Source organism: Mastigoproctus giganteus, chromosome 5 (assembly GCF_048544385.1).
Source record: "Mastigoproctus giganteus isolate SK-2022 chromosome 5, ASM4854438v1, whole genome shotgun sequence".
Taxonomy (NCBI): Eukaryota; Metazoa; Arthropoda; class Arachnida; order Uropygi; family Thelyphonidae; genus Mastigoproctus; species Mastigoproctus giganteus.
Genome location: NC_143579.1, coordinates 9,587,317 through 9,613,710, shown reverse-complemented (window position 1 = coordinate 9,613,710; position 26,394 = coordinate 9,587,317). Strand labels below are relative to the sequence as shown.

The 26,394-nt window shown below is 38.4% G+C and overlaps 1 protein-coding gene across 5 annotated transcripts in view; it reads left to right on the top strand.

Moving 5' to 3' along the window:
• Nucleotides 1–26,394, top strand: part of ksr (kinase suppressor of ras) — a 341,876-nt gene that overhangs the window by 129,787 nt on the left and 185,695 nt on the right. For all 5 annotated transcript variants that reach the window (XM_090373903.1, XM_090373901.1, XM_090373904.1 and 2 more), the window contains exon 6: nt 20,997–21,057. In XM_090373903.1, coding sequence (XP_090230029.1) covers nt 20,997–21,057 — 61 coding nt within the window. The remainder of the gene's footprint in view (nt 1–20,996; nt 21,058–26,394) is intronic.

Sequence of the window (26,394 nt, the reverse complement as noted above, 5' to 3'; positions counted from 1 at the left end):
TCCACGACAAGGGATGGAAGTCTGTTCCACCAACCAACCACCCGCTGGCTAAAGGCAAATTTCCGCACGTCTATCCTACATCTGTCTTTCCTCAATTTGAATTTATGCCCTCTCAGGTGATTATTCTGAGCTAGAGGAAGAATCCCATCAGCATTGAGCATGCTCAAACCATTCAAGGCTTTATACACCTCTATCAGATCACCTCGCTGGTGCATAGTCTCCAGACACTGTAATTTGCAAAACTTAAGCCTTTCTTCGTAAGCGCACCCCTTTGTTCCATTCACTAATCTTGTTGCCCTTCTCTGTACTCGTTCCAGCAGCTCTACATCCTTCTTGAAATGAGGCCTCCAGACCTGTATACAGTACTCTAGGTGTGGCCTGACCATTGCCTTATACAAGGGAATAATCACCTCCTTATCCCTGCTGGAAAAATTCCTGTATATCATTGACAATACTCCATGAGCTACTCTTGCAGCCCATCTGCACTGCTCAGAGAACTTCATATCTGCCTGCACAACCACCCCCAAGTCCCTTTCATTCTCTACCACTGTCAGTGTAGTACCACAGAGTTGATACGTTGCTCTGGGGTTGCTGTTTCCCATGTGTAGTACTTTACATTTGTCAATGTTAAACTTCATTTGCCATGTTGAGAGCCTTGTCAGTCACTTTGGCCATGCAGAGACTGTGCAAGGCTCATGGGATAGTTTTCTCGTGTGGTCTGTGTTTGTTAACAGGAGAGACTGTTTTTACAGGGATTGGGTTAAATAGAAGAGTTGCATGAGTAATACTGTGCTATTAAGGCAGTGCTAGGTGGATTGGAAAACTGCTTGGGTATATAAACAGCTCTATTACCTAGAGCCTCAGGTTGTGGGAGTCATCATGGAACAAGTAAATACAGGGCTGTGTTAATGTAACTAAGAGTAAGAACATGTGCATGTATACTTGCATGTACACTAATTCTTGGAGTATTATAAATACATTTTATGAATTTGAAGTACAGATTAAGTCATCAAATGCAGACATTGTGGCAATATCAGAGATGCGTTACCATTCATATATAAGGGATACAGAATAGAATTTGAATATGAGATGTACAATGTGTGCAGAAAAGACGATTGGGGGGACACTCTCTTAGTTAAGAAGAATATTAAATCTACGGCAGCTTCAGGCAGTCAGCTTGGGTAGCCAGCACAATGTTGAGTCAGTTTGGTGTGAAATGAGAGTAGGAGTGTGTTATAGGACCAATGACAGTGATGAATATAACAAAAAACTATACAAAGAAATAGGGTGGGCCAGTAAGTCAGAATGTCTTATAATGGGGTATTTTAACTTTCCAAATATTTAATGGAACTTTTGGGGTAGTCACTCACACACTAGTCTCCTGGAAACATATCTAACTCCTCAAATTTCTACCACAATAAAGAACTGTTCTATCTATCAACAAGATTGTAATACTTCAAATGCTGCCCATGGAGGTGTGACCATCTTGGTCAGCTCAAAGATCCCAACCAAGCAAATTGTTCTGCTAACTGAAATTGAAGTTGTTGCCATACGTTTGATAGCCCAGATTGCTTTAACACTAGTATCAATCTATCTCCCACCAAGACACACCTTCTCTTACCAAGATCTTGAAAACCTGCTAATACAGTTACCTTCACCTGTCTGTCTCTTGGGAGATTTCATTAGCCATCACCTCTTATGGGGATTTACTAAATTAGACAGATAATGTTGACTAATTGAAACCTTTCTGGATAAGCAAAACCTTACCATTCTTAATACTGGTCTTCCCACTCACATACAATTACCAACTGGACAAACTTCAGCAATTGATCTCTCAATATGTTCCCTGATTCTGTTTCCAATCATGGAATGGTCTGTTATGGACAACCCCAGTGACCATTTTCTGATTATTTGTGATCTGCTCACTGCACAACCACCATTAGCCCAACCCTGCAGGAAATGAAAGTTCTCTGAAGCCAATTGGGTCAAATTTCAATCAGCTATCAACCTGGATGAGAAATTTATATCAACACAACCGATAGATGAAGCCACAGATTATATCACATCAAACCTATTATATGCATCTAAATGCTCAATTCCATTGTCGAATCCCCCTTCTTGACAGCACCATAACTATTGGTGGAATGAAGAATGCACAAAAGCAAAGAAGTTAAAAAATAAAGCATGGAATTTATTTCGTAGATCCCCAAGCACAGCTAATCTTATCAACTACAAGAAGCTAAAGACAAAAGCATGTCTCATTCAGAGGCAGGATAAGAAGAATTCTTGGATTCGGTTTGCATCTACCACAAATAGAAACACTAACTCCTGGTTAACATGGAAGAAAATTAGGCAGATTTCTGGCAAATTTCCAACAAATTTCTATAGAAACAAACCCACTAAAATAAGACCAGCAGGCTTACTCCTTATTGAATTAACACAGAGTTGGAATGTTCCTGTTGTCAACAGGCAACAAGTAATGAACTACCCTCAACTACCTTGGAATCTCCCTCCGCAATTAACCTGCAATACTTATCTTCACGGCGCCTCCGTAGCCAAGTGGGCAGGAGCATCAGTGCGTAGCACACACTTCTTGATTAGACCGGGGTTTGAGCCATGCCCACCAAATACGGAGGGTGCGGAAAGGTCAGTGAATGACCACCGCATATCCCCGGAGCAATATGGCCTTAGTTGCTAATGCTCCTTAAAAAAAAAACCAAACTTGTCTTCACAAGTGAGGAAAGAGTCACCTACCGATAATCAATGTGAAACAACTCCATGCAAGCCATATTCAGAAATATGCTGATTGTTTGCCAATATGTACTGATGTCCAAATCACATTCAGCTGTCGGAGCAGCGGCAGTATTTCCTTCTACAGTCATTTTGGCTGCTCTTCCACTTGAGTATAGCAGCTTCTCAGCAGAACTCCATGCAATAAAATTAGCCTTAAAAAACCTGAATAACTATCCTTCTGTAAAATACATAGTATACACAGACTCGCTCAGCTCAATTACAGCAATGCAAAATTCCTCCTACAAGGTCACCCTTTGTTCAATCAAATCAGAAATCTGTTGTGAATTGAAGAATGTCATCAATCAGTGACCTTTTGTTGGATCCCAGCACATTCCGGGATAAAGGGGAACGAACTCGCTGACAAAACTGCTAAAAATCCATGAACTTTTGATTTAACCTCATCCATGTTCCTGCCTCTGACTACAATCACATCATACAAACAGCATGTCTCGTGCAGGGGAAAGATCTATGGCACACACCCAAGCCAATAATAAACTCTACCAGTTGAACAGGACCCAAAGCTTTGGCATTCTAGCACCAAAACAGTGCGAGAGAAGAAGGGTACTTGCACGGACATGAATAGGACATACGTATCTGACTCACCTTCATCTACTCACAGGAGAGGATCCTCCTCAGTGTCCACACTGTTCAGCACATTTATCAGTGAAACATATCCTGAATGACTGCCCACAGGGCAGAACATCTGTCCTCTCTTCCCTGACAAATCTGCGAGAACCGATGACATTAAAGCATATTATTGGCTCAATATCATAATATTTTCACAATATCATAATTATTTCACAATATCATAATTATTTCACAATATCATAATATTTTTCACAATATTATGATATTGTGAAAAATATCAGTGAATTTTTCTCTTTTCTGATTGGATTTTATCATAAATTCTGAAGGATCTCCATAATAAAATTGAAGTCATCACAACTGAATTTTGTTTTTTAGCATTTCACTATGAATAGGTGCACTATAAACCCAGAAGCTTATGCGCCATTAAACCTCCATAACACACACACATGCTCATACACTATCAAGGTTTTGTGGATTTATTGGATGACTGTTTTCTTCAGCAGCATGTTAGGGAAGCAACAGTTGAAAGCAATAATATTTATCTGATTGATTATCAGCAGTGATTCTTTATGCGTTAAGAACCTACTGGTTAAAGACCCTCTGGGTGGCAGTGATTACAGCACAGTGTGCTGGTGTGGGACTTACTTAAAGACATGAATACTCTAAAGAGGAAAGAGAACAGCTTCTGTTTTCATAGAGATGACTTCACTACTCTCAGCCATTTTTTATGTTCTGTAAATGGGACCATCTGACAATGTTGCCAACAGCAATTGCTAAGCTGCTAGGCTTTTCAATATCAGCGAAGAAATACCATTCTGGGCTTAGACCTAAATGGATGTCAAATGAACTGATGAGACTTTTGGCTGAGGAGAAAAATGCATTGGGTGCATATAAATTATCTGTTGATGCAGAAGCCTATTGTAGATGTAAACTAGTCTAAAATGAGGTAGTAGTAGTAGTAGTAGTGGCATGTGATGCAAGAAAGCAAGTGTATGAGCTTATGCAGCATCAGCCAAAAAAAAAAAATATATCATACCATTCCCTCCAAATGCCTGTCCAGTTCCTCCTTAAATTTATTTAACCTTGAACGATGGAACAGATGGAAGTTTGTTCCAGCAATTAACCACCCGCTGGCTAAAGGCAAATTTCCACACATTCCGCACATCTATTCTACATCTGTCTTTTCTTAATTTGAATTTATGCCCCCTTAGATTCATAATCTGAACAAGTGAAAGGATCCCATCAGAATTCGGCATGCTTAACCCATTCAAGGCCTTATCCATCTCAATCAGATATCATGCAGGTGCCTAGTCTCCAGCCACTGCAATTTGCAGAACTTAAGCCGCTCTTCAAGAATGAAGGAGAATGAAGGGATCCTCTCTAAGAGGATCCCTTCACTCCCCTCACCAATCTTGTTGCCCTTCTCCGTACACGCTCAAGAAAAGTTGCATCCTTCCTAAAATGAGACCTCCACACCTGTACGTAGTACTCAAGGCTGGACTAACCATTGCCTTATACAGAGGGACAGTCACCTCCTTTTTCCTGCTAGCAAAATTCCTATATATCATTGACAAAACCCCATGACCTGCCCTTGCAGCCTGTCTGCATTGCTCAGAAAATTTCATATCACATGGCAGTGTGCTACTGCCATTACTGCCATTACTGTCATTAACAACCCTGTAAACCTTTGTATCATCTGCAAACTTCAACACTAAGCCTGATATACCTTCATCAATATCATTGATAAATATACAAAACAACAGAGGACCCAACACCGAACTCTGTGGGACTCCACTAATAATATTAGTCCACGAAGAGCATCATCATCATCAGCCATTTTCAATCCACTGCAGGATGAAGGCCTCTCCAGCAACTTTCCAGTTCCTTCTGTTTTGAGCACTGTCCATCCATTTACAACTCAAAAACTCATGAATTTCATCTATCCATCTCCGCCTTTGTCTTCCAGGTTTTCTTCTAGCTCCTCTTGGGTACCATTCTGTTATTTTCTTAGTCCATCTGTCATCATGTCTTCGAGCTATGTGTCCTGCCCAAGACCATTTTAGTTCTTTAGTTTTGATAAGAATGTCCTTTACTTGAGTTTGCTGCCTAATCCATGTGTTTCTCTTCTTATCTAACAGTCTGATTCCCAATATAATTCGTTCCATTCTTCGCTGTGTAGTTCTTAGCTTCTCTTCCATTCTTTTGGTGAGTGCCCAAGTTTCACTTCCATAAGTCATGGTGGGGAGTATACATTGATATCCCAGTTTGTCTGAAACGTAAAATAATGAATCAATGTATACTCCCCACCATGACTTATGGAAGTGAAACTTGGGCACTCACCAAAAGAATGGAAGAGAAGCTAAGGAACTCTTCAGTATGTGACTATATTTCCTGAATGCTATCAATCCAAAATTTATTCTTCTCTTGACTTCCAGCCATTTATCATTATTACAGCTAATAACTTGTCCCAGATAAGTATATGACTCCACCTTTTCAATTACTGCTCCTTCTATCATTATTTCCCTTTCCGTGGCATACTTGTTCATCATTACTTTTGTTTTAGCCATATTAATCTTTAGTCCAAAATCCTTACTAACTGTGCATAACTGATTTAAGATTTTCCTCTAATTCTTTGGGATCGTGGCTTATGACCACAATGTCATCTGCAAATCGTAAATGGTTTAGGTACTCTCCATTCACATTGACTCCTTTCTGTGACCAGTCTAATCTTCTGAAAGCTTCCTCAAGGGCAGCAGTAAACAGCTTCGGAGATATTGTGTCTCCTTGTCGAACTCCTTTCTCGATTTTAAATTTGCTACTGTCTTTGTCTAGTCTAATAAAGGATGTAGCACTCTCATATATTTTCTTCAAAATCATAATATATGGAGTATCTATGCCTTGTCTTTCCAGTGCCCGAAACATTGCCTTATGCTGTATGGAGTCAAATGTCTTTTCATAATCCACAAATGCCAGGCATAATGGTGTTTTATATTCATTTGCTTTCTCCATTAGCTGTGATATTACGTGAAGGTGATCCATAGTTGAGAATCCTGTCCTAAAGCCAGCTTGCTCTTTCGGTTGATTCTCATCAAGTATTCTTTCTAATCTGTTAGTAATGACCCTTGTGAACAACTTGTAGATATGGGATAACAAGCTAATTGGTCTATAATTTCCAATTTCTGATTTATCTCCTTTCTTATGCAGCAAAACTATGATTGCATTATTCCACTGCTTAGGCATCACACCTTTTCTAATGCACTTTGTGAAGAGCCTTGCCAGTTTTTGTGTTATGTCTCTACCTCCCAATTTTAACAACTCTACAGTAACTTCATCTTCCCCCGGGGCTTTCCGATTCTTTATTTTCTTCAATGCATGTTCTACCTCATCAGGAAGAATATCGGGTATGTCGTATGTGTTGCTACTTTGCAATCCATCTTCCCCACTGCTGGTATCATTCCCTCGCTCCTTGTATAATTCTCTATAGTAGTCTTCTGCTATTTGAATTATGCCTTCTCTGCTGTTTATAAGTACACCATCTCTATTCTTCAGTTTCAGTATCATTTGTCTTTCTGTATTACTGCTCATGGCTGCTGATTTAAATCCTTTGTTTTCCCTTAATGCTTGTTCTACTTTTCTTGTGTTAAATCTTCTTATGTCCTCTCTGAGTCTCTTTCTAATGGTTTTGCATAACTCAGTATACTCAATTTTCTCCCTGTCAGTGTTTTTCTTGCTCTTCATTTGTCGTCTTTGGTTCATCATGACAAGTGTTTCTTGACTAATTTTTTCTTCTTTGGATTTCTGTTTCCCTATAGGTTTCTTGGGCTTTATCACTTTCAGAAAGTTGTAATATTCCTCGTTGATATCTTGGTCCTGAGCAGTCTGCAGAAGCTCAAACTTGTTCTTAAGTTCTCCTCCTTTTTCTCCTCCTCTGTTATTTCAAAGACCTTTGTATTATTTACTCGAGTCAGTTTTTTCCTTTCCTTTCCTACATCTATATCAAGTGTACATCTTACCATTCTGTGATCACTTCCAACATTTACCTTATTCAGGACGGTAACATCATTCACAATATATCTTCTGTTAGTGAGGATGAAGTCGATTTTATTAGTTGTTAATCCATTTGGACTCTTCCATGTCCACTTTCTGTTCACCCTTTTCTTGAAAAAAGTGTTCATTACTGACAGTCCTTGAGATTCTGCAAATTCCACAAGTCTTTCACCTCTTTTATTTCTTTCACCAATTCCAAAATTTCCTATAGTTCCTCTTTCTGCGCTGTTTTGCCTTTTTCCAACCTTAGCATTGAAGTCCCCCATAATAATAGTGTAGTGGGTTTTCTGCTCATCTAGAAGACGCTCAATTTCAGTGTACATTTCTTCAACCTCTTCATCATCATGGCTTGATGTTGGTGCATAAATCATTATAATCTTTAGCTTGTACCTCTTAGAAATCTTGAATATTAGTCTTGACACCCTTGGTGATGTACTTTTGATTTAATTACCACCCACTGTCTTCTCCCGCTCAACCATCCTTTTATCCATTGTAGCAACTTACCCTTAATACCATTCTGCTCCAATTTGTACAGTCTTCCATGCGCAAAGTGTCAAAAGCTTTCCTGAAATCAAAAGATATGATATCAAAATTAATTTTTGCATCCAGTTCCTTTGTAACCACATCATAATATCCTATCAAATTTGTCAGACAAGACTTTCCCTTAACAAACCCATGCTGTGTCTGAATTATTGCTGCAATCTTGTCTAGATATTCCTGCAATGCATCTTTAACCAGTGACTCCATTATTTTATCCGAAACAGAAGTTAAACTAATTGGTCTATAATTACTCGTCACCCTTCGATTCCCCTTTGTGAATTGGGGATACATTTGCACATCTCCAGTTCGTGTAGACCTCCCCTGAGTCCAAGGATGCTCTCATAATTATGGCTAAGGGTTTGCTTAGTTGCTTTGCCGCCTCCTTTAATATAACTGGATGGATCCCATCCACCCCAGGTGCCTTTCTTATGTTTAACTTCAACAATTTCTCCTCCACTTTGCTCTCAGTTATTACAAAATCATTAAGCACCCTGCTACAATTTGATAACCTTCTGCCATTTTCAACCTTAATAACTCCTCATGAGTGAATGTAGATGCAAAATACTCATTCAGTTTGTTTGCTATCTGAGCAGGATCATCAACAGTGGAACCATTGATATCAAGTGGACCAATCAGATTCATCCCCTTCCTTTTAGAGTTTATATAAGTAAAGAAATCCTTGCTGTTTTTCTTAGCATCTTTTGCCAAAGATTTCTCATAATCTGCCTTCGCCAGCCTAACCTCCTTTGTGACCTGATTACAGACCAGCTTATATCTGCCATAGGCTTCTGAATCACTTGATAATTTTTTTGCATTCCATGCATTTTTCTTCTCTGTCACGAGTCTCATTAGTTCATTTGATAACCATTTAGGCCTAAACCTTGAACAATATTTCTTAATAGGTATGAAACGTTTAGTAGCTTCCACGATTAATTCCTTGAATGCTTCCCACTTAGCATTTATTGTTGGTAACCTCATCAGTTGATCCCACTGTACAGAATTTAAAAACTTTCTGAGACCACTGTACTCACCTTTATGGAAGCAAAAACCCTTTCCTTTACCCCTGATGGTAGTTATATCTCTAAGTAAATCCCACATTAGTACACTGTGATTGCTGCCACCTAGTGGTTCCTTTATCTGCAAATTCTTAATACATGAATGATCACTGCTGATAACCAGACCAAGAGTATTACCCTCTCTGGTTGCCTCTCGAACATGCTGCTGCAGAAAACAATCATCCAATAAATCCAAAAAAAGTCTTACTAGTGTGTGAGTGACCACAAGTTCCAGTCAATATCTGGGAAGTTAAAATCTCCCATTATAAGACATTCTGATTTACTAGCCCACTCTATTCCTCTGTACAATTGTTCATTGTACTCATTCGAGTCATTAGGCCTATAACACACTCCTATTCTTATTTTTGCTTTCGCAGTGCTTATGTCACACCAAACTGACTCAACAGTGCACTGTTCATCTATATCAACTGGGTGCACTTCTTTTGATTTTGTTTTTCTTAATTAACAGCATAACACCTCCTCCCTTCCTATCCTGTCTATCCTTTCTGTACACATTTTACTCCCCAAATTCCATTTCTGCATTCCTTAAATCGTGTGACACCAAGTCTCTGCTATCCCAACAATATCCGTCTTTGATGTCTTGACCAGCACTTCAAATTCATCAAATTTATTTACTATACTTCTAGCATTGGTATACATGCACCTTTTCTTAGTTACCCTAACACATTCCATATACCCACCTGTTTCACGATGACTGCCATCAGTCCCTGAAACCCCCAGCACTCCTCACTCCAGGTAGCTACTTTTAACCTTTTAGTCTGAGAATCCCCCCAAGCTAGCAGTTTTCCGACCCATCTAACACTCCCTCGATAACATCAGCAAATATTCTTGCACCCTTTCTATTTAAATGTATCCCATCCCTGTAGAAGCAGTCTCTCCTGTTAACAAGCACAGACTACGCTGAAAAAATTCTACCCCTTGAGCCTTGCACAATCTTTCCAGGGCCAAATTGATTGACAAGGCTCTCATCATGTATTCCCTCCTATCGTGTCTGGGCAGAATTGCAGACACTTTCAAATTTAACCCTGACTCATGAATTTTTTTGTAACATTGACCTGTACTTGTTAAGTAAATCTGCAGATCTCCTACTCTTAATGTCATTGGTGCCAATATGTACAACAATATTACCTTCTGTGCACTTAAAAGATGATATGTGCCTTACAACGTCATCAACTTTTGCCCCTGGCAGAAATACCCTGGTCCTGTTCCAAAGGAGGTTAGACAAGCTAAGGCAGATGATGAGAGGTCTCTTGCAAAGAATGCTATGAAATGCATCAAAGACTTTACTTATAATTAACAGTAGAAGGAAAGGATTGAATCACATTGGCCCACTTGATGATGATAGTTTAACTGTTGATGAACCTGTCCAGTTTGCCAACAAACTGATAGGATTTTGCATTCATTTACTACAATCACATATGAGGAGTTCTTTATTGAGGGAAATTCCAGAAGTTCATCAGAATCTAACAGGGAGCTAAATGATTCTGTGATAACTGAGAGGTATATGGAAGAGGAATTGATGAAGCTCTGCATAAAAAAGGGAACCTGGGGTGGATAGGATCTATCAAATTATATTAAGGGAAGTAGAAAAGGAGGTAAACAAACCCTTAGTCATGATTATCTTTGGTCAGCACCATTGGTTTGAGGAGAGGTCCCTATGGACTAGATATGTGCAAATGTAATGCCAACTAACAAAGGGGAATCAAAGGGTGACATGAGTAATTACAGACCAGTTAGCTTAACTTCTGTTTTGAGGAAAATAATGGAATCTCTGGTTAAAGAAGTAATGCAGAATCATCTCTACAGGAATGAACTTATACTGCAGTCACAACAGATGTTTGTTAAGGGGTGATCTTCTTTGACTAATCTTATTGGAAGTTATAATGCAGTAATAAAGGAACTGGATGCGAAAAATAATTTTGGTATCTTATGGTTGGATTTCAGGAATGCTTTTCATACTGTTGCACATAAAAGACTGCTGTACAAATTGTAGCATTATGACATTAAGAGTAAATTACTGCTCTGGATAAAGGGATGGATGAGAGGGAGAAGACAGAGTGGTTATTAACGGACAGTGGTCTTCGTGGATTAATCTTATTAGGTGAGTCCCCCGGGGTTCAGTGGTGGGCCCATTTTTTTTTTTTTTTTTATATATATATATTTATTAATGATATTGATGAAGATATATCAGGTTTAATGTCAAAGTCTGTATATGATACAAAGGGTGGCACTGTAGTTAATTATAGTAATCAGGATAAGCTGTTGCTGCAAAAACATCTAAACAAATTAGGCCAGTGGGCTGAGAAATGGCAGTTGAAGTTTAACATTGATAAATGCATGCTACTGCATATGGATAGCAGTAATTCCATAGTAACAGTATCAACTGTGTGGTAATATACTCAGGATAGTGAAAAATGAAAAAGAGCCGAGGATAAGGCGCAGTCAGATACGAAGTTCTCTGAGCAATGCAGACATGCCATATATCACAGGCAAAAAGATTTGCAAGAAGATTTGTGTATGATATACAGGAACTTTGCTAGTAGGGAGAGGAAGTGATTATCTTTTTGTTAAAGGCATTACCTAGGCCACATCTTGAGAACTGCATACAGGTTTGGAGGCTTCATTTTAGGGACGATGTTGAACTGCTGGAATGGGTGCCAAGAAGGGCAACTGAAATCTGTCAGTCTAACCAAGACAGGCTTCAATTCAGCATATTGTAGTGTCTTGATACTAGGCACCTGTGAGGTGATCTGATCGAGGTTTTTAAGGCTTTGAATGGATTGGGCTGTTAGTATTTTTCCTCTTGCTCAGACTTACACACATACACACACGAGGCAGGCATAAATTCAAATTAAGGAAGGATGGTTGCAGGATGTGAAGAGGTTTGCCTTCTGCTAGCAGGTGGTTGACTATTTGAACAAACTTCTGTTGTGGAAGTGTGCAGTTTGAATAAAGTTTTTTTTTTTTTTTTTTGTCCCTGATACTTTATAAGCTCACTGCCTTGCATCATATGATATTCAACTAATAATAATAATAGTAATTTTGTTATTAAATGTGTTTTATATTAACAGTTTTATACATTATTTCTATGATAATCCTCATAATTTACTTTTGGTAGAACATTGTGCAATTTCATTTAACTAGTCATGATGGATTTTACCAGATCTTAGGCTGTCATGATCAAACCTAGTTTATTTCGATAACAGTAAAAATCTGAACCAACCAAACTGTGAAACTTTTACTGAGAATAATGCTTTTGTTTATAATGTGTTAAAGCACTTTGCTTTACTTTACCTTATTCATCAGACAATTGTATTTATGTAAATGTCCTAAATAAACGTACATGCCAAAACATTATTCCTGTACAGGGCCGTTTCTGCTGTTTTCAGATTTTTTTTTTAGCAATGAAATTTTTAATTATGTCTGTGCATTTCTGTAAACGAGTTAGCTTTGTTTAATATTATATATATAATAAATAAAATATACAGGAACTCCCCGACTTACGTAAGGGTTGCGTTACGCAGAACACTACGTAAGTCGGAATTTCACCCATGCTTGTGCATCACTCACAACTGTGCTTGCTGAATTGGTTGAATCAAAAAATAAATGTTCAAAGAACATGTAAATAGAATTTATTTATTAATTCAATTTTTTTATCTCATGCGTGGGAAAAATGACAGTGTGCAATTTAAAAAAAATTCAAAATTATAAAATTACAAAAAAAGAGTGGATACAGGCATAACTTCGGTAAGTTTTATCTCTTGAGCATCATTGCCAAAATTGGCGTCTTCAGCTGATAAGTATGCCACTGTGGAGGTTGAAGGCTGTGGAGATTTATAAGGGGTCAGCCGCTCAACCTTACGAAAGAACATATTAATTGTTGACGGGATGGTGACTTTTTTCTTTCCATTGTAGGTTTTTTTGTAGGAAGCAAGCATATCATTCACCCCCCTCTGTCAACTTTTAAGAATCGTTCGCTGTCAGGTCCTTCTTCTCAAACCTCGCCATCAGAACAGAAGTTAAACCAGTTAGTTTAACTTCTGTTCCGGGTAAAATAATGGAGTCGCTGGTTAAAGATGCATTGCAGGATCATCTAGACAAGACTGCAGCAATAATTCAAACACAGCATGGATTTGTTAAGGGAAAGTCTTGTCTGACAAATTTGATTGGTTATTATGATGTGGTCACAAAGGAACTGGATGCAAAAAATAATTTTGATATCATATACTTGGATTTCAGGAAAGCTTTTGACACTGTTGCGCATGGAAGACTACTGTACAAATTGGAGCAGAATGGTATTAAGGGTAAGTTGCTACAATGGATAAAAGGATGGTTAAGTGGGAGAAGACAGAGGGTGGTAATCAATGGGTGCTGCTCTTCGTGGACTAATGTTATTAGTGGAGTCCCACAGGGTTCGGTGTTGGGTCCACTGTTGTTTTGTGTATTCATCAATGATATTGATGAAGGTATATCAGGCTTAATGTCGAAGTTTGCAGATGACACAAAGGTTGGCAGGGTTGTTAATGACAGTAATGGCAGTGTGCTACTGCAACAGGATCTAGATAATTTGGGCAGATGGGCTAAGAAGTGGCAACTGAAATTCAACCTTGACAAATGCAAAGTACTGCATATGGGTAGAAGTAACCCCAGAGAAACGTACCAACTGTGTGGTACTACACTTAAGGTGGTAGAAAATGAAAAAGACCTGGGAGTAATTGTGCAGTCAGATATGAAGTTTTCTGAGCAGTGCAGACAGGCTGCTAGGGCGGGTCATGGGGTTTTGTCAATGATATATAGGAATTTTGCTAGCAGGGAAAAGGAGGTGATTGTCCCTCTGTATAAGGCAATGGTCAGGCCACGCCTTGAGTACTGCGTACAGGTCTGGAGGCCTCATTTTAGGAAGGATGTAGATTTGCTTGAGCGTGTACAGAGAAGAGCAACACGATTGGTGAGGGGAATGAAGGGATTCTCTTACCAAGAGAGGCTTAAGTTCTGCAAATTGCAGTGGCTGGAGACTAGGCACCTGTGCGGTGATCTGATTGAGGTCTATAAGGCCTTGAATGGGTTGAGCACGCTGAATTCTGATGGGATCCTTCCACTTGTTCAGATTACCAACCTACGGGGACATAAGTTCAAATTAAGAAAGGACAGATGTAGAATGGATGTGCGGAAATTTGCCTTTAGCCAGCGGTGGTTAATTGCTGGAACAAACTTCCATCTGTTGTTGTAGAAGTTGATAGGTTAAATAAATTTAAGGAGGAACTGGACAGGCATTTGGAGGGAATGGTGTGATTTTTTTTTTTTTTTTTTTTTTTTGGCTGATGCTGCATAAGCTCCTACACTTGCTTTCTTGCATCATGTGCCACTACTACTACTACTATTGCCATCTCTCTGGTGATGAAGCGTCTCGGCTCCTCATTTGGTTCATCTTGTGCTTCGTCAGCAGTTTCTTCTTCTTCCACTATCAGTGCCTGCAAGTCAATAAGTTCTTTAGATAATTCCTTCTCTTCTTCCTCTATTAACTCCTCCATCATCCGTCTTTGGCATCAACCTCCAACTGAAGTAGCTTTGCAACCTTTACAATCTTATCTGTAACCTCTTCATATGATTCGTCTTTTTCAAATCATTCGAAGCCTTTTACGTGCCATAGGCATATTTTCTTCCATGCACTTTTAAACAACTTTTAGTAATTTCCGCCCAGGCCTTATTAATGTTTAAGATGGCATGGTAAATATTGTAAGATTTCTAAAAGTCTCTTAACGTAAAATTTTTCTCATCGTCTGCTGCAGACAAAGCCTGATCAAATGTTATGCTTTTAAATTTGAAATAACACCCTGATCCATGGGTTGGATGAGTGAAGTTGTGTTTGGCGATAGAAATATGACTCTCGCGTTCGAATTGAAATCATCTAGATGTGTAGGATGTCCAGGAGCATTATCTAATAGAAGCGACATCTTGAAAGGAACGTCATTGTCTTTACAATATTTTTCAACCTCTGGAATGAAGCAGCATTTAAACCAATCCTCAAAAGAGATATTGTTATCCATGCTTTCTGGTTCAATCGGAAAGGCACGGGTAGGGTGTCTTTATTGATGCCCTTAAATGCATGAGGATTTCCAGAATGGTACACAAGCAGTGTGTTTAATCTTTAATCTCCCGCTACATTAGCCCCAAGCCAGATCATGGCCCTATGTCAGGTTTCAAGGAGTAATCCTTGAAACCTGATGTTGTATTTTCCTCTTTGGCAATGTATGTTTGTTCTGGCATTTTTTTCCAATACAGAGCAGTCTTGGCAACGTTAAAAATTTGCTGTGTTGAATAGACGTCTTCATCAATAATTTTTTCCAACATGTCACAAAATTTCTCTGCAGCTACAGAATCTGCACTGGTTACTTCACTGCATACTTTAACGCTGTGGAAACCAGCACGATGCTTGAACCTATTAAACCACTCGTTGCTTGCCACGAACTTGGGTTGGGGTTCGCTGTACTGATCCTTAATATCTTTATAAATACTTGTTGCTTTTGCTTGAATGGTCATTAGATTGAGGGCCACTTGCTTCTGAATCTGATTTTCCATCCATATTATTAACAGCTGTTCCATCTTCAGTATAGCAGCTTAATGGCGTTTTGTGATCACTGTTGATCTTAAGTGCATTGATCCTTTGACATGTTGTTTTATATGTGCACTGTCCTTTAAAATAGTATTCACTGTTGAAGCAGCGAGACTAATTCCTTTGCAACTGATGACAAACTTTGTCCTGCTTCCTACTTAATCGTTTTCACCTTCATTTCTAAATCAATTTTGTTTCGTGTCCTGGCACTACCACCACTTGCACTTTTCGTTGGTCGCTTTCCTTTCATTATTTTAATATGTAAATCGGAATGAAGAGAAGTTTCTGAAAATTTGTTTTTTATATTATTGCAGATTTCAGTGAAGGAACTCATTTCACCATAATAGCGTAAAAACCCACACAATTGCAGTTATCGGTATTATCGCAACTGAAAAAGATTGAGTTTACTACCCATTTATAATTAGATGCACTGACATAAAAGCCCAATAAACTGGAAAGTGCAAATTGTTTTTATTGTTTTATGCTCGTGACCTCCAGAAACGTGCTTCAGAAAAATATCACAGAGGTGTTCAAAATTGATTCTTATTTTTTTTATTTTTTATTTTTTATGTGAACCCCAAACACGAGAGGTATTAGAACCTATAGTACTTAGTACCGTGCTTGGGTTGGAGGTTGAGAAGACGAAAGAAGATATTTGATGACACTAGACTTGAACTTCTGTAGATTGTAATTTTCAGGAAATACGTATGAAGGAAGGTTGTTCCAAAAACAGCAGTTGAATGAATAAATGAGGAAGATGAAAAGTTGGTTCTGTGGGTTTGAAGTTGGACGGTAAATGGATGTTGGCTGGTGGCGGCACGTGTTCGGACTGTTTTGAAAGAGAGAGCGGAAATTATAGAAGCCAATTCAGAAGAACAGTGCCCATGGAAGTATCTGTAGAAGAGGCATGCAGCAGAAACAGTACGTCTATGAGAAAGCGAGTGGAGAGACTCTGTTAGAGATAAATCATTAATTAACCTAACTGCCCTCTTCTGAATGGAATCAAGAAGCCTGAGAGAAGTTTCGGGGGCACCACCCCAGATGTGGGAACAATATTCCATGGCAGGGCGGATTTGTGATTTATACAGAGTGAGCAGCTGTTTGGAAGAAAAGTAACGCCGAAAGCGAAAGAGAAAATCAAGTTTTTTAGATGCAGAGGAAACAATATTTGTAATGTGCTTGTGCCAAGAGAGATTAGAAGTCAGGGTAATCCCCAAAAGAGATATATCATTTTGCCTAGAAATCGGAGTGTCACTAAAGATAAGCGTAGGAGCAGAAGAATCCTTTTTGCGAGATATAAGAGAAGACTGAGTGTCAGAAGGGTTGAAATCAACTTAGTTGTCTCTGCCCCACTGGAGAATTACCTGAAGATCGGCATTTAAGGAATTGGTAGCAGATTTTCGAGAAGTTGAAGCTGATTGAGCAGGACAAGGTTTCTCAAAATGGAAAGTTGAATGCAATGTGCTATCATCGGCAAAACTATGGATAGGATTTCCAGTCAATGGAAGAAGGTCATTAATATACAAGAGGAAAAGAGTGGGGGAAAGAACTGAACCTTGGGGGACACTGGCATTAGTGGAGAAGTTAGAAGACATAGAGCCATCTACCATCACCCTCAGTGAGCGATCAGAGAGAAAACTGGATAACCAATTACTAAAAACAGTTGGCAAACCATAAGATGGAAGCTTGTTTAGAAGACCTTTATGCCAAACACGATCAAAAGCTTTTGAGATGTCAAGAGCAACTACTTATGTTTCACCGAACCTTTCCATTGAATTAGTCCATAAATGGGTCACATAAGCCAGAATATCACCAGTGGATCGACACTGACGGAATCCATACTGGCGATCATTGATCAGAAGGAAGGTTTCTAGGTAGTTTAAGAGTTGGCGGTTAATTGATTTCTCATTACTTTAGAAAGAGTAGAAGTAATTGCAATGGGACGATAATTGGATGGGAGGGATTTGTCACTCTTTTTAGTAACTGGCTGGATATGAGCAAATTTTCAAGCAGAAGGAAAAACACCTTTGGAATAAGAAAGTGAAAAAAGGCGGCAAAGAATAGGAGTAAGTTCAGGAGCACAGGTTTTGAGAACAAGTGGAGAAATACCATCAGGACCTGGAGCTTTCTTAGCATCAAGATTCATCAAGATCCTTCTGATATAATTTTGACAGAAGACCAGGAGGCATTGAATGGAGCGTGTTGGGAATGGTGGGAGGTGTTTTACCAAGATCATTAATACATGAGCTGGAAGAAAAATGGGATGCTAGCAGTTCAGCTTTATCCTTGGCTGAAGTGACAACAGAACCATCTGGTTTGGACAGAGGTGGGAGCAGAGATGGGCAAAAGTTGCGGCCAATAGCTTTGGCAAGAGACCAGAATGCTCGGCTACCATTAGGGCAAGAAGCAAGTTTTCTACTCTTAGCCTGTTCAAACTCTAGTGTGGACTGATTAATAACTGCTTTACAATTGTTGCGAGCTTTGGTGTAGGCAGAAAATAAAACTGAAGAATTAGAAACAAGCCAATTACGATATGCAACATTCTTCTCTTGGACAGCCTTAGCACATTTATTGGAAAACCAAGGTTTAGATAAAGGACGAGATTTTAAAGTGGAGTGTGGGATAAAGGATTCCATTCCTGCAAGAATAATATCACTGACACGATCTGAGCAAACGTTGACATCAGAAGTTTTGAAACAGTAATCCGACCAAGGAAAAGAAGAAAAGAAGTCTCGCAGGTCATCCCATTTTGCATTCTTGTAATGCCAAACAACACGTGGTTGGGAATAGCCATGAGATAAAGGTTCCATTGGAGAAGAGACAATCACCAAGTTATGATCTGAAGTGCCTAAAGGACCTCTCACTTCGACCGTGTACTTAGAAGGGTTGTTTGTGAAAAAAAGATCAAGCGTATTGGCTGTATGATTAGGATTGTCCGGTATTCTTGTTAGTAAATGAACAATCTGTGCTAGGTGATTAGTAATTGCAAAAGCCTCAGCATCTCGACCTGCTGGGTCGGTGTGACTAGAAAACGGAAGCCAGCTGGAGTTGTGAACGTTAAAATCACCAAGGAAAATTACCTCACTCTTAGGAAAGTTGGACTGGAGAAAGTCAAGTTGCAAAGAGAGGAAGTCAAAGAGCTCCAAGTGATTAGTGGAGTTGGGAGAACGGTAGAGACAACAGACGAATTTGACACAATGAGGTAGAGAGATTTTAAGCCAGAGAAGATCAAAGAGAGGAGATTCCAAATTGCCAAGTCTCTGACAGGGAATATCAGAACGGACGTATGCACAAGTACCACCTTTGAGGCGAATGGAATCGCACAGCAAATAATTTGGGCATCTGAGATGAGCAGTAGTTGAATCAACCGATAACTGAGATTCTGTCAGAAAAAGTACATGGGGGTTTGGCAGACTGCAAGTGGAAACGGACAGCGTTGAAATTAGAATTGAGACCACGTATATTTGTGAAATGGATTAGGAAGTCCTTGGGAGGTTTAGATCTTTTCGCAGATAAGCTTGCTTTATTAGTTTGACAATTCATGGTGTATTCAATAGTAAGAAAAAGTGGGTGGGACATGCTGTATGAAGTAATGAAATTTTTGGATATGGCATACACGTGGTAAGAATATACCTAGATCCTTGACATAACGTAGCCTCGGCAATGCTCCCCGTATACACACTACTTGGACTCCCTCCAGTCACTATCTGGCAGAGTAGAGGTAGCAAGATTATACACTAGCTGATCCGGAAGCCTCCTAGAGAGTTACCAATAGGTTCGTTCCAGTGTACTAACTAGCGGCCGGCCTGCGAAAACCGTTTTAGAGCTGTACCCTCGAAATGTAAGGAATATTGGATCTCGCCACGACGTTCATCATAACCTCAAAAGCCATCAATCATACTGCATGATGGAAGAGATAGGGAAGGGTTGACCGGAACTTAGCTATAGACTAAACATGGGTTCCACCACTTCAAGCCTCCAATAAGCAAAGTGGTGGTATTTCACCGGTTGATGAGAGTCATCTACCACCTAGTACTGCCTGGTAACATAGAGGGTCGGCGTTCCTCCATGTGGTGTGGGCGCCAGACCTCGACCCCTGCTTGCGTTGGTTCACACCTGGGTGGTCACCCACCATGTACTTGTGCATGTAGGTTATACCCAGGATTACTAACAGTCCCACCATCGTGAAGGTGCAGGCAGAGGATTTGGCTGTCACAGATCGTCCGGACTTCGCCGAAATTGGGTCCACTTGACTTGAGTGTCACCCGAATATCAGTTCCATCAGCATTTTAGACTCGCAGGTAGCAAGTACAGCTTGTCTGGCATATTTGAGAGAATGTCTGTGACAACCTCAAGGAATATATGATAAAAATGAAAGTGTAGGGCAATATCCTTATAAATGACCTTTTAGAGCTAAATAGCTTAGTAATATAGCAAAATTTTCAACTTCGAAGGACTTGGAATGAATTACAAAGAAGAAAAAGAAAAAAAAGTGTTATTGGGTTCACATTACGATATTTTCATGATACCTCCATTTATTCCTACAGGATACAAAATACCTCTTCATGATTTTTTTAAGTTTGCACCGTCTGGCAAAAACTTGCGTAAAGTTGAATTTCCATAAGTTGAGTATTATGTAGGTTGTGGAGTTCCTGTAATGTAAGAAATTTACTGAAATGAAAAGTTTAAACATTTTACCAAGGCATATTTTTTTTTATATGAACTGTATAAAATATTTAAAAAAAAAAAAGTGCTTAAAAGCTTAGAGATGATTTTTACTCTTGATTGGGCTGGTGGGGTCTATTGGACCCCACCAATTACTACTTGTAATTTGGCTTATAATTTTAACAATTTATCCAGATAGCAGTAGTATTGTTATCTAGGTATTCTCTTTAGTACTGAAACTTTTGCTGACATTATGATATAAAGTTTATTTTGTTTCTTTTAGAATTAAAACATCCATTGCACTCCAGCAGCTTTTAAATGCTAGTGTTTTTCATATGAATTTTTTTAAAGTAGCAGTTCTTACTTATTTTTCAAGGTAGCACGCACACACACACCACATTTTCCCAGCTGACATCCACCTGGCATTCCTTAGTGATTACTGTAAGCAATGTTCACTGTATTTCTTTTGTGTTTAATGGACAGGCCCCTTCACGTACTCTATTAAATCAAGATTTCTTTGTGTTTGTATTTATTTTTTATTTATTTATTTATTTACTTTTATTATTTTTTATTTTTGCAAATATTCAGTAGATTAGTAATTAGTGATTAGAATTAATATTATATATTCATATTTGCATACTACTTCAGCATATTTCTTCCCCTTTTTTTCTAAGATGTGTTTCCTGTTCCACGTTCTCCAAAGATTCCTGGGATGGGTCATGTGATTCACCACAGGTAATAATAAATACTATGCAGATAGCTGTATTCTTTATTTTAATTAATGTCTTTGTTAATTACTATAAAAAATTGCTTTAGACCAATCTGTAACATTAAATGACCTTAACAAGTCTTTTCTGAAAGGCAAATAAACTGTCAAACATATTATAATGAAGTCAATTAAAAATAATAATAATGATGAACTTAAAATTTATCACAGATCTTAGTGTAGTACCAAATAAGAGTACTGCTGCCTTGTATATCTGTTTATTTTTCATATTGATGTATCTCTGTTGGTTATTTAAAAAATATTAAATTTATAATCATGGTACCATTGTGAACAGGTTACCTATTCACACTTACTCGGGACTCGAATAAGATCCAATTTAACATTTATCGAAAACCTACAAACACCAGTATGCTTCTACATTATAACAGCTATCACCCGTTCACCTACAAAAGATCAATTATCTTTAATCAATTTCTAAATGCCTATAAATACTCAACAACGGAATCTGCTTTGGACTCAGAAATACAAATATTAACCAGCAGATTCTTAAACAGGGATTATCCCCTTGCTACAATAAACTGAATTAGGATACAAGGTAAGGATAGGATACAAAATATTACACCAACCAACAATAGTAATATCAAAAAATACTTTATTTCTGTCCCATAAGTTGAACAGTGGCACAAACAGCTTAACAGATTCTTTAAAGATACCGAATTTAAAATTGTGGCCAGGAAATTATTCACTATTCTGAACAATCCCTCAGTCCTTTCCTTGTTCACAACACAAATTAATAACCTGGTATACAACATTTCTTGCGGTGATTGCGACATGTCTTACCAAGGTTCAACGCGTTTTCCTCTGAATATTCGTGTTAATCAACATGCGGATACAAGCATATTATTGATTGATATCACCCATATTCAGTAATTTTCCTATGATTACGACATACAGTTGAAAAGCGTTGTCAGCTTCAGGAATGAAAATCATTTTGCAATTTTTTTGTTAAATTATTTTAATTTTCTTATTTTTAAAGGTGTTAAATTGATTTTTAATTATTTGTTACTCTAATGTAAGATTTTTGTTTTTTTTTTGTTTTAATTTCTGGAGAGTATTGTTCTATGTACTATATTGAGGTAAACTTCTCTTATTTTACAAATATTGATATCAATGTCGAACGTATTGAGCATTGCAGCTCCGGTTCATTCTATCTAATTCAAATTTCAGCATACTTACAGCAGAGCTAAGTGCAGTTCAACAAGAGTAGATAATGTGCAAGCGCTCTCTCTCTCTCTCTCTCTCTCTCTCTCTCTCTCTCTCTCTCTCTCTCTCTGTCTCTCTCTCTCTCTCTCTCTCTCTCTCTCTCTCTCTCTCTCTCTCTCTCTCTCTGTGAGTAGTCTGCCATAATTTATACAATTTCCTTTAGTGCTGTATCTGTTATGCAAAAAAATTTCCTCTTCTCATCTAATATTGAAAGATATTAGAGTTTGCATTCATCACTGTCAAGAACACAGTAAGGAAATATCCTTTTTCTGGATACTAGGACAGTCTGGTTTTTTCCCAAATAAAACAGTAAATGTGCAGCAACCAGTTGATTATCCTTGTCTTCTGTAGCTCCTTATATGAGCTTTAAAAGCATTATCCACAAACATGAAATCTGGAATGGGTCCAAGTGTGTGGATTGAATGTGTCAGTAAATTCCACCAGATCAAAAGTCAATCATGAATATGGATATCTAGCTTCCCTGAGAAACCAATGAAGGATACTTATCGCCAATGAAGAGGAAGATATTGCTTCCTCACATTGACCATGCATATTTTACTCATCCCAATTTCAGTTTATCTCAGTGTATTTAGTGTCTTTTATCTAGTGTATTTAATCCTTCTTTGGACTCTTTCAAGAAGCTCAATGTCTCTTTTCAGATGAGGTCTCCATACTTAGACACAGTATTCCAAATGCTGTCTTGCAATTGCCTTGTAAATGGAATTATTATCTCTCTCTCTCTTTTTCTCTACAGCATACCGTTTAGTAAATCATCGATAAGACACCATGAGCTTGTTTATACTACCCAGAAAACTTCATATCTGCCCATATCATAATTTCCAGATCCCTTTATTCCTCTACTGTTTTTAATTTGACCCCACCAAGAGTATAAGTTATTTTGGGGTTGTTATTTGAAAATGCAGGACTTTGCATTTTGCTGTATTAAAATATAGCTTCCACCTTTCTTACCATTCCCGAAGCCTGTTCGAGTTATCCTGAAGGAGTGCTGCTTAGCACTGATCATTAACAACTTTCTCAATATTTATGTCATCTGCAAATTTTGATATCGTGCCCTTTATCCCTTCATCAATATTAATGAAAATCAGAAACAACAGTGGTCCAAGGACTGTTCCTTGGGATCCCACTTCTGACATTACAACAATCTGAAGAATATCTGTTAATCACAACCATTTGCCTTCTGCCCTGTAGTCACCCTGCAATTCATCTTAGAATCTTTCCAGTGATCCCAACATGTTCCACCTTGTACAGTAACCCCTCTTGAGGGACTGAGTCAAATGCCTTGCTGAAATCCAAATAAACTTTGTAAAAATAGCTTACCAGATTAGCTAAACATTATTTTCCCTTAACAAAACCATGTTGTTTGACCTTCAGAATGCCATTTCTATCTAAATGTCCCTGGGTTGCACTCTGAATAATTGCCTCCAAGATTTCTCTTACCACTGAAGTCAGACTAACTGGGCCGACTGGGCTAGCCGAGTGGGTAAAGTACCTGCCCGGCAACCCAAAGGTCGCGGGTTCGATTCCTGCCTCGGGCTTGGATCAAAGTATTGCAAAAACCTTGGGAGGTGCAATATGGCCACAGAAGCCGATGCGCCAACAACTACCAAATCAAAAAAAAAAATCAAATCAAAAGACTAACTGGTCTGTAGTTACCGATTTCACTCTTGAGACTGCCTTTATTTATTGGTGATACGTTGGCATTTCTTCGATCCAAACGAATGTCTCCCAAGTCCAAAGATGCCCTCATAATTAATTTCAGTGTTTCAATGCACTCTCTGGCTGCCTCCTTCAAAATTATTGGGTATATGCCATCAACATCATCTACCCTTTTGAAATCACTAATTTCAGATGGTTCAGCTTCACATGTCCAGTCTCTCCTCAGCATAAAAGGTCTTTTGTCAGTAAAGACAGATGCAAAGTACCTGTTAAATTCATTTCCAACATCAGATGGGTTAGCTAACACTTTCCCAAACCTAGTGCATAAGGTTCTAATCCAATTTATTTTCTTCTTTGTATTCACATACATGGAAAACTCCTTGTCCCCATTCCTTGCTCTCTTTACCAGTGTTTTCTCATACTCAGCCTTCGCCTCCCTAACGTTATTTGTGATATTATTACAGATCAACTTTAGCTGTTGTGGCTTTCCTATGCTGTATTTTGCTGCTCTATTTGACCAGCCCAGCTCTGCATGCATTCCTTGCTTCTGTGATTATTGCTGTGAAGGAATTCCAGATTCTAATGTTTTCACCATCCCTCTGCAATTTGCCCATAGATGCCATGTAGTGCCTTAAACTGCCATAGTCCCCTCTTCTGAAATTAAAATCCTTACTTTTACTTTTAACTACTGCAACATCTTTCTTCATTTTCCAACCAATTACTGCCTGATCACCAACTGCCAGTGGTTCCTTTACTTTAAGCCGTGTGATGCCTGATTTGTCACTAATGATGGGGTCTAGAAAATTCTTACCCCAAGTATTTTCTCTAACATGCTGATACAAATAATAATCATTGTTTATTTAAAAATTGTTCCCCATGGTGAGTTTCCCTCCCACTTATTCCAATCAGTTAGGTGCAGATTGAAGTCACTCATAATAAGGCATCACACTTGCTTTCACATTCCATCTGTGTTAGTGAGGCATTGCAGCTCTGACATCTATTAATTCCATCTCTGTGTAGGGGCTCCTTATACTCTTCACTTGTAGTCTGTAGATTACTCCCACTCATTATACCTTTTTCTTCCAACTAACTCACACCACAGATTTCTGTGCTTTCAGAAGTAATTTCTGACTTGGCAAAAGCTGTTTTCATGCTCAGGCTGCTTTTGGTAAGCAGCACAACTCCACCACTCCTTTTATCTTTCCTAAATACATTAAAAATACCGTAATGGACTTGTCATTCTCAATTTCTGGGTGGCATCATATTCTGTTAGTCCTATTATGTCAGTATTAGTTGTTCTACCCAGTAGTTTGAATTTACCCATTTTGTTGTGAACCCTCCTGACATTACTGTGTTACATTACACTCCCGACATTACTCTAGACATGACTAAGTATTCTTCTGTAGTTTACTATCCTGACACACTACCTTGAAATTATTTAGTTTTGTTTCTCTAGCATTATCTTTCTACTCGTTTGAAATGTTGCTGCCCTCAGAACATCTTGCCAACACGTCTGTTGTGACAGCAAACAAGGATTCTTGAGGTATTATAATGAACAGTGCTCCAAATGAACCAGTGATACAGGTGGGGTGTCCTTCAGGACTTTTTTGTTGTTTTTGTTTTTTTTTCTCATCAGTGTTAGTGATGACAATTTCAGAAGTTTCATGCTAAATTTTATTGTGACAGTATTTTTAACAGCAATCCACAGAATGTTGTTGTAAAAAGACATTATTCATTATTAGGTCAAAAATTACAATTGAATGCTAATGCTATTAAAATGCAAGGTTCTATCTCTAATCATACCTATCCCAAATTAATTTATCAACTCTGGGAAGTCGGAGAAGAAAGCACCCTTATTGTATTGTTTTAATATTTACATATTAATTACATAATAAAAGGACTTTGAGGTTGTAATAAGTCTGATGTTGAAGTTCTCTCAACAATGTAGTAAGGCCTCCATGACAGGGCATGATACTTTCAGTGATTTACATGAATTTTGCCAATAGATATAAAGAGGCAGTTATCCCAATATACAAATCAGTGGTCACATCACATCTTGAATACTGTATATGGGTCTTGAAGGCTCTTTCAGCCTCAACCATTTACAGAATAAAAGAAATTTATTATTTATTTATTCATTCATTTTAGGAAAGACAGAGACTTGGGATAGGGAGGCAACAAAAGTATTGTGAATCTAAATAAATATTCCCATAGTAATGGCTGCCGTTCTGTAAGCTTCAAAGTTTGGAACCCTGGCATCTGCATCGAGATCTGATTGAGGTGCATAGCAGAGTTAAATAGGCTTGATAGGAACATATTTTCCCTTTCTAAAATGACTGAAACAAGGGGACACTGATTCATATTTAGAAACGGCAATTGTAGATGGACTGCAAGAAAATTTCCTT